The following is a 14,637-nucleotide window of genomic DNA, read 5'->3' as shown; positions in this document are numbered from 1 at the left end:
TATATTAAAATATTGGTAGAAGAGTCAAAGGGATGAAAATTGAATTGTGAATTAAGAGATGAAAAAATATTAACGGGAGTTACAAAGTTAATTAGTGTGTATTTTTGTATTCTCCTTATTATAATATAATAAGCAAAAGTTATTATATTCCCCAAAAAAAGTAAAGGCTAAGTAAAGGCTTGAGTGAGTGTATATTAAAAAACCATAAGTATATAAATGTAGAATATGAAAAGTATAGAGATGACAATAATAATAATAATAATAATAATAATAATAATAATAATAATAATAATAATAATAATAATAATAATAATAATAATAATAATAATAATATAAGTAGAAATGATGTGGCATTGTAGAGTGATTTAATTAGATTTAAATAGATGATGTGTCTAAATGAAATAATTTGATTGGTCTAAGTGGATTAGGGTTAGGAGAACTATTTAGGAATTATATATATAGATATATATATATATATATATATATATATATATATATATATATATAGGAGAATGTTAACTTGTGCTCTTAAGGGCACATGTTAAGAAGATAAATGTGAAAAAATTTTATTGAATTTGTGGTGTATTCAATTATTTAAACATTAAATTATTTGTATCATTAAATGCTATATTTCTATTTTTAGGTAGCTTAACATGTGCCCTTAAGGCACAAGTTAACATGACCCATATATATATGCATAAAACTTAAAAAACCTAGGAGTGTGCATGGTGAGTTTTTCTCCAAAACCAAACCATTTATAAACCATTTTTTTGGATTAGTATCCATAACCAAATTTACATTGGAAAATGCTGGTTGCAGCGAAGAATATTTTCACGAACCGTTCACAAACTCACTTGGCAGTATATCATTGGTTTTATTATTACTATACTTTCCATCATTTACATTTATTTAATTTAATTAATTTAGTTTCTCTCCCCTATGTTATCCTCTTTCATCTTCCACAGTTCCACCTCCAACAAACAACGATACTTTGTCTTATTTCTCTGCAATTTTCTTTAATTCTTTTAACAACTTTAGGCCGATGTTGTCCCTCACTCTTCCATAATTTGTCTCTGAAACTCATGTATTCAATTGAGAGGTATATTTCTTTTACTCAATTGTGTTGACTTCATGCTTTCTTTAGTTAAATTCTACAAATTGCAGCAATGGTGAATCGTGATAATATTTTCTGATGAATAAACCAGAGTACCACATACATTCTCTAACCAGAGTTGATATAGAGTTGTGTCGAGACAACATAAATTAATTTGTTTAGGCATTTAGCAGTTAACATTGAGAATTTGAGATGTGTTGTTGTGTTAGGTTTAGTGGTGTGTGGCGGCAAGCGGTGTCTTTTCAGTTAGAAATGTTGTATAATAATAGTTAATAAGTGTGTATTATAATTGGTGGAACCAATTCGTGAAACGTTCGTGATATTGGCATTCGCTGTAAATAGCAATGCTCATTTACATTTTATTTAAAATCGGTTATCAAACTAGTTATAAATATGATTATGGTTAAATTTATAAATCCGATTTTTAAACTGATTATTTATCAAATTTGATTTAAAACCGGTTATTTCTTAAAGGACCAAACTTATGTACAGTTCCATATACACAGTTCTTATTGTGCTAGATCCATGAGGAAAGTTATTTTTATTTAAAAACGATTTTCTTTTTCTTTTTTTAATTAAAAAATATAAATAACTACCTTTTTGTGAGAAGAACAGTAAAAACTGCATCTAAAGAAATGCATATAAGTTTTGTCCTTTCTTAAATTCAATTTTAAGTCTAGTTATTTTTTTGTTTGAAACCAATTATTCTCCAAATTCTTTTTTTTTTCTTTACTAAATCTCTCCATGTGCTTATCGTAAACAAAACAAATAATTAAAATATGCATATAAAAAAATATAAATCTAAATATTTATTTTTTTAGGAAGGAATACAGATAATGTCAAAAAAAAAGGAAGGATACATAAAAATATGCATATATAAACTGGAAAAATATATAAATATATTGATGAAAAAAAAAATTGACACTGAAACGGAGAAAGATAGAAGAACGGGTATCGTCGTTGCGCCGCCAGCCACGACCGCCGTGAGCGATATGGTCATCTTTTTCAGCTCGGCATAGTTGCACCTCCACTGTCTCATTCTCTCTCTCTCTCTCTCTCTCTCTCTCTCTCTCTCTCTCTCTCTCTCTCTCACTCTCTGCGTTTGTTTCTCCCTCTCTAGTATTTCAGATCTGCATTTGGTACATGATTGGAAATCGAAGAAGAATATAAAAGGGATGGAAGCTTGCCGTCATGACTCCGGCCACGTCCGTCGGCGCGTTTTGACCACTGTCCGTTCTCCTTCACTCTCTTGCTCTCACTTTCTCTCTGTTTCTCCCCCTCACTCTCTCTCTCTCTCTCTCTCTCTCTCATTTTGCAGGTTATATCAATTTTTTGTTGTGTATTTTCAAATCGAAATTGGGGATTCACGGAGAATGGTTTATTGGTTTTTTTAAAAAATAAAATAGGTTTTGGATATAAATAATCGGTTTTCATATTTGGATAACCAACCATATGTAAATGGATTGGTTAAATTTCATTTTAGAATTAACTGGATTTTTAAGATTTGATTTGGATGTGGTTGTGGACTTTGCATTGTAACAGGTTATTTTTTGCACCCCTAAAAAAACATATGCCTTCATAAAAACTACACCCCCTAGTGTGTGATCTTTTACTAAATCACCTCCCATTTCTAAAAAAGAACAACAATCCTCTTTCTTGTACCTAAGTCTCTGGTTAATGACCAACTTGAAGGAAACAAGTGATACGGACTAGGAAAGAAGCTAGTGGCTTTGCTTTGGAGAATTAATGTATTATAGGCATGCACAATAAATAAATTATTGCAAATAAAAATTAGACTTAATTTACTCTATTGAAATGTTTCTTGTAAGTTGTAGCCCAATTTAATTTATGACAAAAAATATTACTCAAATTAGGCTTTTGTTAGAAAGCACGGGATCGAAGAGATGAAAATCTAATTCATAAGAAAAATAAGTATGAGAGTTTGATATGATGAAAAACTCTTTAATACTGAAGTATTAATTGATCAAAAGATGATCAAATGTGCACAATGACGGCTCTAGGAATTTTAAAATATGGGGACAATGTTTAGTGTTTCAAACGTCTCAAATATAATTATCTCCCGTAGAAAGAACCATAAGAAACTAAAATATATATATATATATATATATATATATATATATATATATATATATATATATATATGATTGCAATTGCATTTTCTTAAATATATATTTTTAGCTTCCACAAATTTGACAAATTTTATCGGAAAAAAAAATGACAAAATTGATTGGTGTTGGGGGAAAAGTTATAGAACATACATTGGTTTATCCCAAGAGAAAAAATTTGCATTTTTTAAAAAGCACATCATGATGGAGTAGATAAATTATATCTGTGTCAAATAATTATGCTACATATATATATATATATATATATATATACTAACATTGAAATATTAGTGAGGCACTTGCCCACATATTAACATGAATAGATCCGTCCCTGTGAGCACATATTAATTTTATTTTTAGAACTCAACTAGTATAACTATTCTCTTCGTTTCAAAATTATTGTGACTGTGTGCACTATTCATACAAACTACTTTAACCATATTTTTTTACTGATGTATAAAGATAAATATTAGCATATGAGATTTGTTATATTTGTCTCGATGAGTACTATCAAAATATTAATTTTTCATAATTTATAATAATACACAACTAAAAATATTAATGATCAAAATTATGCATCGACAAGTGTGCAGAAGTAAAATGTGACAATTATTTTGGAACGGATAGAGTAATAGAATAATAGACTCTAACCAGTTTCTCACTAATAATTAACTCTATATTCTTCGTGATATCTTGATCTCTGACATTTTTTATGGATGTCATATTAGGAAATCAGATTACATGCATTCAGTGTTACAAAGTCGTTTGATTATTAAGATTAGACGGTTCAGATCTTAAATTATTTTTTTATTTAATATAAAATTTTGAAATAACATCTAAAATTTTGTATGACTAAACCCAATGAAGATGAAGTAATCGCTTTAGTTCATTCATGTTCTTGTTTGTGTTTAATTTATGTTGTTGTTGATATATTGGTCCATTATGTTGTTGAATTTGTTCTAATGAGATGGTAATGTATTCTGCATCCTCATTTCTATTTTTTTTTTTTTTCGCAGTTCAAATTATAGAATTTAAAATTTTAAAAACACACTTCGAGTTTTAAAATCTGAGCGGGGTATTTTCCAATTTTCTGGGAGGCGTGAGAAGCTCAAGAAAAATCACTATAATAAGATTTTTTTTTTAATTATTTTTTATCTACATAACCCTTTACTTTTTCTACATAGCAGTAATCTATCTTTATTTTTGACAAATTAACTTCATAGCAATTTTATAGATCACCACCGACCATCCAATTCTGAATAAATTTATTAATTTTTTCCTTATAATTTTCTCTCTAAACAACTGAATAAAAATGCAAAGATCAGTTTTCGTGAGTTTAGTTGAGTTAGTAGGGACATCAAATTTTATATGTAAAAGTTGAAATTCGAATCCCAAATCTCAGACACTTCACTTATTCACCTTAAAAATACTAAAATTTTAGTTACTAAACTACTTGACCAAAAATATTGCATAAAAAGGTGAACATGAACAAAGAATGAATGAGATAGATCTCTCATTTGGAGACCTCCTAAACATATTGTTGTCTCCATTTGGACAAAGAATGAATGACATAGATCTCTCATATGCTAATATATATCTTTATACATCAGTAAAAAAAATATGGAGACCTCTCGCAAAGACTTCCTAAACATATTATTGTCTCCATTTGGAGACCTCTCACAAAGACTTCTTCATAAGAGAAAAAATAATATTCAGTAATATCCATATTTGAATCCAATATCTCTTTTTTAGTGAGTTTTATGTAGTATTTATTATTTCGTATATAAATCCAAAAATAATAATAATAAAATATAAACTATAAAACTTCCTCTATGTTATTTGCTTATGGCATTCATGATCAATCCAAATATTATTTTTTTTTCCCCTAAAAATCTAAATCACCTATATTGAAGATGTAAACTTTGTGCTGCAGTATTTTTTTAATGGCAAATATTATACATACGCGAAAAAGACAATAAAAAGTTTAGAATACAAAAGGGTGCCGTATAATACAAAAAGATACGACAAGTATACACAATAAAAAATCCAACATTCAAACAAAAAAAAAACATAAACTGCCGAAAATAACAAACACCAAAAAATACACTAGAAAGAAAACAAAATAGGCACACTGACTCCAATAAGCTAAAAATACCTCAATACTTCAGGACGAGAAAATATGTCTCCTCTTGAAGAGAAAAAACGATCTACCGTTGAAGCAGACAAACACCTTCAACATCAGTCTCTGACCATTGATTTCACCAAATGAAAATTACAAGAAAAAGAAAATAAAATAACACAAAAACAGGAATACAACATAACAATAGTAATAAAAAAATGGGAGGTTCAGGTATCATCATGTAAGGAAAAATTGCAGCAGCTAAAACCAAAAGTAACACCATAAGAAATGTTGCCAAAACCCTGTTATCGCTGAATCGCTTATGTTTGTTCATTTTAGACAATGTGAGTTGTTCACAAATGTGATTATTCTAAATGGATTTTATAGAGGGTATGTAGAATTGCATTATAATTAAGGTGATAGTAATTCAAAGAACATAAGATAAAGTCATTTTTATTTTTTCAGTTTAAGGAAATAATGTTGAAAGAGTAACCACTGTTTTTTCCGTTACAAACAATTTAATCCAAATACATTTTTTTTCCAAATACTACATTATAGTACAAGTACAATAATGAACCTTCAATTTATTTTATAGAAAAAATCCACCTTTAATTTAATTTATCAAAACAGTTACTATATTATTATATCCACCGTTACAAACAGTCAAACACACCCTTGTTTGGGAATGGATTCTCTCAAGTGTAATTTACACTTGAGAGAATAAAGTGTGGTTTGTTACCATTGATCAAGAGAGATAAACATATAAAAATTTAGAGAAAATAAATTTAGATGGTGTTAGATTACACTTTATTCTCTCAAGTGTAAATCACACTTGAGAGAATCCATTCCCCCCTTGTTTTGGTCACAAAAAAGATCTAAAGTAGATTTTGAGTAAGAAAAAAAAATTAACTTGTTTTTGTTTTTTCATTTCCCGTTGATGTAATCAGGTACGAATTACCGTAAGTAAAGTAATATGAGCTTTTTTTTTTTTTTTTTGACTGATATACAATACCATAGGTTGTATATTGTTGTATCACAATATCAGTAAAAAAAATTGACTGATACAATACCATGGGTTGTATATTGTTGTATCATAATATCATTAAGAAAAGTGAGGTATACACATGTACCAATACACGGCTTAGATGGATGATTCTGATTGGTCCACAAATAGTATTTAATATAGAAAAATCAATAAATACTATTTGTAAACCAATTAGAATCATCCACTCAGCAAATATAGCGGTACATATCCACATAATATGTGTACCGAAGAATTCACCTACAAAAATTTGGTTTGTGATTTTTCTTTTTTTTATAATTGAACCAATAAGAATCAAACTTAATACTTCATGTATACTATTCAAATTCCTTATTAAAATAATTCTAGTGAGTTTTTTTTTTTGGTCTGTGTACCACAATATATCATGTTATCTTACTCCTTTTGCACTTGAGTTTTGCGCAGCTCATTGTTTCCACGAAGATATCAGGGTGTGTCTTCAAGCAATTTGATTAGCTTCAATTTGAACTATTTAGAAAAAAAAGAAAGAAATTACAGAGTATTTAGCCATAAGGAATCACCGTCCGACAAGTTGATTTACAATATCAAATTACTTGTGTGGTGGTGGTTGAGAGCTAGCAAAAAAGATTTTTGTTTCGATGTAAATCTTTGGTTGCTAAATCCTTATGCTTGTTTAGGCTTATTGATTTGATGTTGTTATGTTTCTTTTGAGTGTGATAATCGTAAACACTACTTCAGGCACATCTTGTGCTTAAAAAAATTTAATATATTATTTGGCTTTTTTAGAAAATTCAACAAGTTTTAGTCTCGTAAATATTTTCTGTTACGATTTTCAGTTATTGCTTTTCAGTCAATTCATGTATATCATTCAAAATTTCAATTTTTTTTAGTCACGTATAGTATATTATAGAAATTTTCTTTTGCAATTCTCATGAGCTACATCCCATAAACATAGAATATTGCATATAATATGGGATCGGGGTTCGAACCTTGGTGCACTCATTTATTCACCTTAAAAAGTGAAATTTAATCGCTAGTCTACTTGACAAAAAAAAAATCTTTTGCAAATGTTAAGGTTTTTGGACTTGAAAATTCATAAATAATTTATGTTAAAAAAAATTATAAATTTGTGAGAATAATTCTTATAATATTATAAACATAAATACAAAAAATCATTCAAAAATTTGAAAGTACTCCAGAGTTGATTAAGAATAGGGACCAAAAATTGTGACAAAATATTTGGGGAACGTTGAAATATTTTATAGGAATTAAAAAGAAAATTCAAAATATTTATAGGACGAAAAACTTATTTAATCATCTTCCCAATGGTGCACTTAAAAATTCATAAATAATTTATTTATGTTAAAAAAATTCTAAATTTGAGTGAGAATAATTCTTATAATATTATAAACATAAATAAAAAAAAAATCATTGGAAAATTCGAAAGTACTGTAGAGTTGATTAAGAATAGGGACCAAAAATTGTGACAAAATATTTGGGGGACGCTGGAATTTTTTATAGGGATTAAAAACAAAATTCAAAATATTTATTGGACCAAAAACTTATTTAATCCTGTTCTCACTGGTGCTTAACCAACTCAACTATACCAAGCATGCATGTGTGGCTTTGCCACAATAGGTACATACAAGACAAACACTTTTGTGTTGCAAAATAACATAAATGCAAATGATCCAAAAACTGAAGAAAATGTTGGCATAAGGGAGATAACACCTCAGAGAAAATCCAGTCACAGATTTGTCAAACAAAAAAAACATAAATATTGTGCTAATTCTCTATGTCAGCATGAAAATTGCACTTGCAGCTCTGATTTGAAACTAGTGTCATGTGTTGCCTTTCCGGTTCTACACTCTACACACACGCCATCAGCAAGTTTGTAGCAATACTTTGGGCAGTGACTATTCTAACAGTTAGAAGGGATCTCCTCAACACATTGCTTTTTACTTGCCATTAGATCATCTTTTTGCTCAATCTCTTCCTCTTCAACACATTGATTTTTGCATGCCATTAGATCATCATTTTGTTCGCACTCTTTCTCTTCCTCTACAGTATTATCCGCATTTCCTTCTGAATCAGCTTGAGTTCTTTTCCTCTGAGGGATAACCGCAAAGAAAGAAGTTTTCCAATCCCTTGTCTCTAGAAACTTGAGAATTATTTCTAAAACTTGATTCACAGTAAGAACCTGAAAACTCAAATGAGAAATAAAATGTCTTAGACACAAGTGCCATCAAGGGCAATTTGATACTTGAAATTCATAAAATTTCAAAATGAACCATAAAATTGAAGATCCTCAATCACATTGGTTCCTTTAGACAGTGCCATCAAGTGAATCGCCAATTTAGTCTAACATCTATAAAGGGTCAGTCAATTTGGTATTTGAAATCAACAAAATTCTAAAATGATGCGTGAAATTTGAAAAAACTCAATGACATTGGTCCTTTTGACACATTTTGTGCAACTAAATTGATTGACCCAACAAGACAAATTGATAAACCAAATCATAATTTCATAGATCATTTTGTAATTTCATAGGTTTCATACATCAAATTGTCTAACCACGATAATTTAAGCCCTAAATGGCGATTCACTCTGCTATTACTCCCTCCGGTCCTAAATATAAGATGAAGTTTACTTTTTAGATTCATTGAGAATCTAATGTATCTAGACTATATTATGAACCAGATGCATTAGATTTTCAATGAATCTAAAAAGTAAACTTTCTCTTATATTTAGGACCGGAGGGAGTATTATCACTTGTGACTCTGCAATGTAAAAGAGCCTACTGGTGGATCCAGATCCTCTATATTAGGATCAATCTCCAGTCCCCTCCATTTTTTCTATCTCTCTTTTGATTACTCCCTCCCTCCCTCCCTCCCTCCCTCTCTCTCTCGCTCTCGCTCTCTCGTTATAATTACCTATTTTCTCTCAATCTCTTCGCATCCTTGTGTTTCCTGTGATAGTGGAAGCACTTCCACTGCAGAAGAGAATCCAATATACAATCCATCCATCGACGAAAGTACTTTTTTTTTTTTTTAAGGTTAAAATTAACACAAAATCCAATGCAAAAACAAAAGGGTTAAATGTATTAATATATGAACAATACCTGGGAACTGGACATCGTCAAGAAATTACCAATAGGGAGTTTAGCCGTTTGAATTCCTTGCTTTTGTGCTTTCTCCAGAGTTATCCCCTTATTCCGATTCCTATCCACTAACCCACCAATTATATATATCTTTTTCAAATCAAGCTCTTCAAGAACAGTCTCCGAATCAGCCGTTAGATACACCATATCATCCTTACGATCTTGCAATACTTCAATATATGACTTATCTTCCTTCTCAATTATCCACTTATCAAATCCCGGTATCTTTTTCAATTGATCATCCATCTCTCCTTCGCAGCCAGTTAGCCAAAGATGTGCGGGGGACTCACACCTTCCATTCGCCGCATAGCAATACATTATCTACACATATATTAGTTACATTCCATCATTTACCAATACACAATAAAAAATATGTAAACTGTATAATACAAGAGGTTTAGATGATATATGTTATGTAGTACCAACATTTTATATTAAAGGCGTGCAGTAATGCAATTACATACTTACATAGTCACTTTCATTTTCTTACATTATTATCAGTGTTTGTGTATTAGTGTCATATCCCGTATCTGTGTCAATGCTTCATATGAAATAACACATGTCTCTTTTAGTTTCATCACAGTTATCATGTAATTAAGCAGTGTTGAAACTCTCGAGGTAGAGTTTGCCGAATTTCCACTTATATAGTCTTATATCCAATGTGAAGATTGCAACACCGATTTAGATCATGTTTGGATAAACAACTTAATTAAGCACTTATAGAACACGCCCTTTTTGTAGAGCATATAACATACACTCATATAAGTATTTACGTATAAGCTATTTATATAATACCGAAAGATAAAATAAAGTCAAACTGTTTTGATATAAGGGTAAAGGTGCAACCGGTTTGAAACTTAAAATGACCTATTTGTTACCTAAAACACTTAAAAGACCTAACTGTTACATGAAAAACTTTAGGACATAACTGTTACAAATGTGAAACTTAAAACCCTTGAATGCATTTGGCCTTTTTATAAGTTAATATAGAGAGAACCTACGAAAAATAAGCTTGAAAACAACTTTGTTAAGTCATTTCCATAAGCTTCCCCAAACAATTTCACAATAATTACGAATCAATCCAAACAACCCATATTAAAAACAATGGTCTATTGTCCTACGGGCACATGTTAAAGAATCTAAAAATATAATTTTTACATTAAAAAATACTTGATTTTTAAGACGAATATTTCTATCATGTAATTAAATAAACTACACAATGACAATAAAAAAATGAAAAATTTAAACAAAAATGATGAAATAACCTGTTGAACGAGGCTACGAATTTCTGAAGAAATCATGAGATGAGAGAATTCAAGATCAACGACGACGTTTTGTCCATGTTCTTTAGCTTTAACAAGTCTCTCTTTTCTGCATTGTTTCTCTTCTAAAGTTTTTTCCATTCTCTCTTTCCGGAGACTAATTCGCGATTCAATTAACTTCGTTCTTTCTTCTTCACTCATATTAGCGAGACTTTCATCCCATTCCTTCCTTTTCCGTTCGAGTTCTTTCTTCTTCTGTTCTTTCGCCGCTGCTTTCTTCTCTATTTTCTTTGCTTCCCATCTCTGTTGCTTCGCTAGCTTCTTCTGTGCGTTTTTTGATAGTGTTGGATTTGAGGAGATGGTGTTGTTTTCGGTGGTTAGTTCTGTTTCAGGCTTCTGCGGCGGTGGAACTACGGCTTCTGAGGCGCCGTTTGGCTCCATTTGTGTTATTGTTTTGTTTGATTTGAGATTTTGAAGATTTGTTTAAGACCCTAATTCCTCTTTCATTTCCCAATTTTATTTTAGTTTTTTCTACTACTACCTCGCTCCCAAATTATGACTTTTTTTTTTGTTAGAAATATAAAATTTTAGGTTTAAATGTACTTTTGATCCCCTTATTTTCAAAAAAATAAAGTTTTGATCCCCTTATTTTAAAAATCAACTTTTTAGTCCCCCAATTTTAATTTTTTTTGAGTTTTGATCCCTCATTCCATTTTAAGACTAATTTTGTTGATGTGGCATTGTCACTAATGCATATCAGCGTCCACGTGGACAAATTTAATATCCATGTCATTATTTGTTTTTAATTCAATAAAACTTATTTTATAAAATAATTTAATTATTAAAATTATAGTATTTTTAAAAAAGAAATCAATCAAAAAATAATTCAAAAACATCAAAAATCACATCAAACAATCCATAGCTCCCATTATCATCATCCACTTATCCAGTTATCCTTACTCTTCTTACCAACCCAGAAAACAAAATAATCACGTTTTATCATCATATCATCATCGTAAACTCATTAATATAAAAATTCCAAAAATTCACAACTTCTAATTTATTAAACCTAAAAAAAAAAACAAACAATCACATGATTTAACAATTATTATTTCAGTTGAATATATAATTCTAATAATTAAAATATTTTATAAATAAAGTTTTATTGAATTTAAAAATATATAATAATGACATGGATATTAAATTTGTCCACATGAATGTTGCCACATCATTAGTTACAAGGCCACATCAACAAAATTAACCCCAAAATAGGATGGGGATCAAAACTTTAAAAAAATGAAAATAGATGGACTAAAAAACTGGTTTTTAAAATTGGGGGACCAAAACTTCATTTTTTTAAAAATAGGGGGACCAAAAGTGCATTTAAGTCAAAATTTTATTTTCACAATTTTAAATTAAAGAGTATTTAGTCAGGAAAAAATAAATAAGTTAAAGAGTATTTAGTCAGAAAAAAATAAAATAAATTAAAGAGTATCATTAAAATATTAAATCCATGATATTCTAACTCGATAGAAATGTTAAATTTTTTAGTCGAATGTATCATTAATTTATATATAAAATTGTCGTTTAGGTCATAAAATGTTGCATCATATTTTTTTTCATTTAACTCCTAGAAGGTTCTTACATGGAATTGACTCAAAGGTCAAACAGGCCGAAAGAAAAGTCCGATTTTTTTTTTCCGTTTAGTTATAAATTATAAATATGTAATGCGACAATTTAATTACACATTTGCTTGACAAGTTGACATAATGATTAGTTGGGATGAAATAACTTGAATCACACTTAATCGATTAGTTTGATTCTATTTCATTTTTAAAAAACACTAAAAATTGAACCAAATTAAACCGATGAAGATTTCATTAGTTGATACACTTTTCTAACCAAAAATATTGGACCAATTACACCTTAAAACTATCACTATGTCACAATTTTCTTTTTATAGTTTTCACCATCATCCTATCCACCGAACCGTTTAATCTTATTCAAAAGTCTCTTATGACATAAATAGTTTATTTCTCAATTATTTTGGTGGTTGTTGTATTGTATACTAATTTTGAAGGACCATAGTTCAAAACTTAATTTGAATGGGTCATACCTGTTTAAACCAAAAGAAGAATGCACAAATAATCATAAACAATTTTTTAACTTGTCGCTTTTAACTCACTTATTCACTCAGACAACTAAAATCTGGTCAATAAATTGTTCATCCAAAACTTAAACTTAAATTCTCCTCAATAATTTATCCTCCTGCGAATCTTATTGACAACATCGTAAACTCTTTCTAACATAATTGTTGAATATAAAATAATTAACATATTACCAACAATGAATTGGTCCAAGATTTTATTCATGTCTCATGTATACGAAGAAAATTCGATTGGGAGAGGATAATCCACCTTACGTCCTCCACAGATTCCCAACGAAAATTAGTCATCACTATTAACGGTGAAAACTTCGTATCAATAAAATATAATATAATAGTAATAAAAATAATAATTAAATTAACACATTTTTACTACTTCCCGTACAATTACCACTACTCCGGTATTTTTTTTCCCAATCTTTTATATTATAAGCTTGTATACACAAGCAAACTCTAAACCCTAATTTATTTTCTCTGTTTTCCCTCCATTTTATCTTGCAATTTTTATTAAAAAATAATATAATTTTGTCTTGAATAGGATTCGAACCCACAACCCTTTAGTGCAAGGCAATATTTCCAACCACTATGGCAAGTATACCAATTGTGATTAAAATTATGTGCAATAATTGATAAGCACCATCAATTTTAAAAGTATATCATATCAAAATTATTGTTGACTATATTATTCATCACGAAATATTTTTATGTCTTTCCTGATCAATGATTTTTTTTCTACCGGATCATAAATTTAGAGAATAATTATCATGTGAGATTTAGAAAGTTATTATCACGTGTAATTTGGAAAGTTATTATCAAACTCAATTTTGCTAAATCAATTTTTTTTGCAATACAACCAAACACAACCATAGTCATGTCACTAATCACATTCATTATTTTGATTTTAACATGGCATATTTAATATTAACCGATGATCAATTGATACAATATGCACTAGCAGACCAATTGTGATTTAAACTATGTCCACAAAGTGTTAAGCTCCATCAATTTTCATAGGAAAAATTTCATACGACAATTAAGCACCATCAATTTTCATTGCACAATTTAAACAATTAAAAACCGATAATCTCATATATTATAAGTTTGCTAACATGAGCTAACCCTAAACCAAATTTTTTCCCCTCTCATTTTCTCTTTCTTTTTATTGCAGCTTTTTTATTAACAAAATACAGATTTGTCATTGAACCTGCATCCCTTACTTACAATAAAACCTTTCAACCGCTAAAACATGTGCTTCAATTATGAAAGAATTTAGGAATCCTAATATGTTAACCCTGTTTTCAATAAATTTGAACGGCGGAATTAATCACAATTTTTATTTATTTATGGATGTCTACTTAAGTTTATGTTCTTGATTATGTCTTTAATTTTTTTTTAACCTTTAATTATCATCAATTTTTTAACCTTTAGTTATCAGTAATTTTTTTTTAATAAGTAAACAAAACGATGGGTTCCAAAATTATTTAAAAAATATATAAAATATAAAATAAGCACATAAACAAATATAGAATAATTAGTCCATGAAATTTCCTATACTACTCTTATTGAAAATGCTCTTAGAATTTTTGTATTTTATTTTTTATTGTTACATATTACTAGAGCTGGGTATGCGGGCTAGCCCGCCCCGTTTAATCCGCCCCGCATAAACCCGCA

General features: G+C 29.2%; 1 protein-coding gene across 1 annotated transcript; it reads right to left on the bottom strand.

Annotated features, from left to right (window-relative positions):
- Positions 1-8,067: 8,067 nt before the first annotated feature.
- Positions 8,068-11,320, bottom strand: LOC123899163 (tRNA (guanine(9)-N1)-methyltransferase). The gene is made up of 3 exons (XM_045950232.1): positions 10,806-11,320; positions 9,502-9,861; positions 8,068-8,580 (listed from the first exon to the last, which is right to left on the bottom strand). Exons 1-3 carry the CDS (start codon positions 11,241-11,243, stop codon positions 8,302-8,304), a joined length of 1,077 nt encoding a protein of 358 aa, XP_045806188.1. The 5' UTR covers positions 11,244-11,320; the 3' UTR covers positions 8,068-8,301.
- Between the last annotated feature and the right edge of the window lie 3,317 nt (positions 11,321-14,637).

This window comes from Trifolium pratense, linkage group LG7 (assembly GCF_020283565.1).
Source record: "Trifolium pratense cultivar HEN17-A07 linkage group LG7, ARS_RC_1.1, whole genome shotgun sequence".
NCBI lineage: Eukaryota > Viridiplantae > Streptophyta > Magnoliopsida > Fabales > Fabaceae > Trifolium > Trifolium pratense.
Note: the sequence above shows the minus strand (reverse complement) of the source record. Positions and strands in the feature narration are given on the sequence as shown.

What these genes read in the sequence shown, in the direction of transcription:
- LOC123899163 (XM_045950232.1), bottom strand. Translation starts at nt 11,243, where the DNA reads ATGGAGCCAAACGGCGCCTCAGAAGCCGTAGTTCCACCGCCGCAGAAG. An exon ending in TTCGTAGCCTCGTTCAACAG is followed by an intron (nt 9,862 to 10,805) that starts GTTATTTCATCA and finishes ATATATGTGTAG; the next exon opens with ATAATGTATTGCTATGCGGC. An exon ending in TGACGATGTCCAGTTCCCAG is followed by an intron (nt 8,581 to 9,501) that starts GTATTGTTCATA and finishes TTGAGTTTTCAG; the next exon opens with GTTCTTACTGTGAATCAAGT.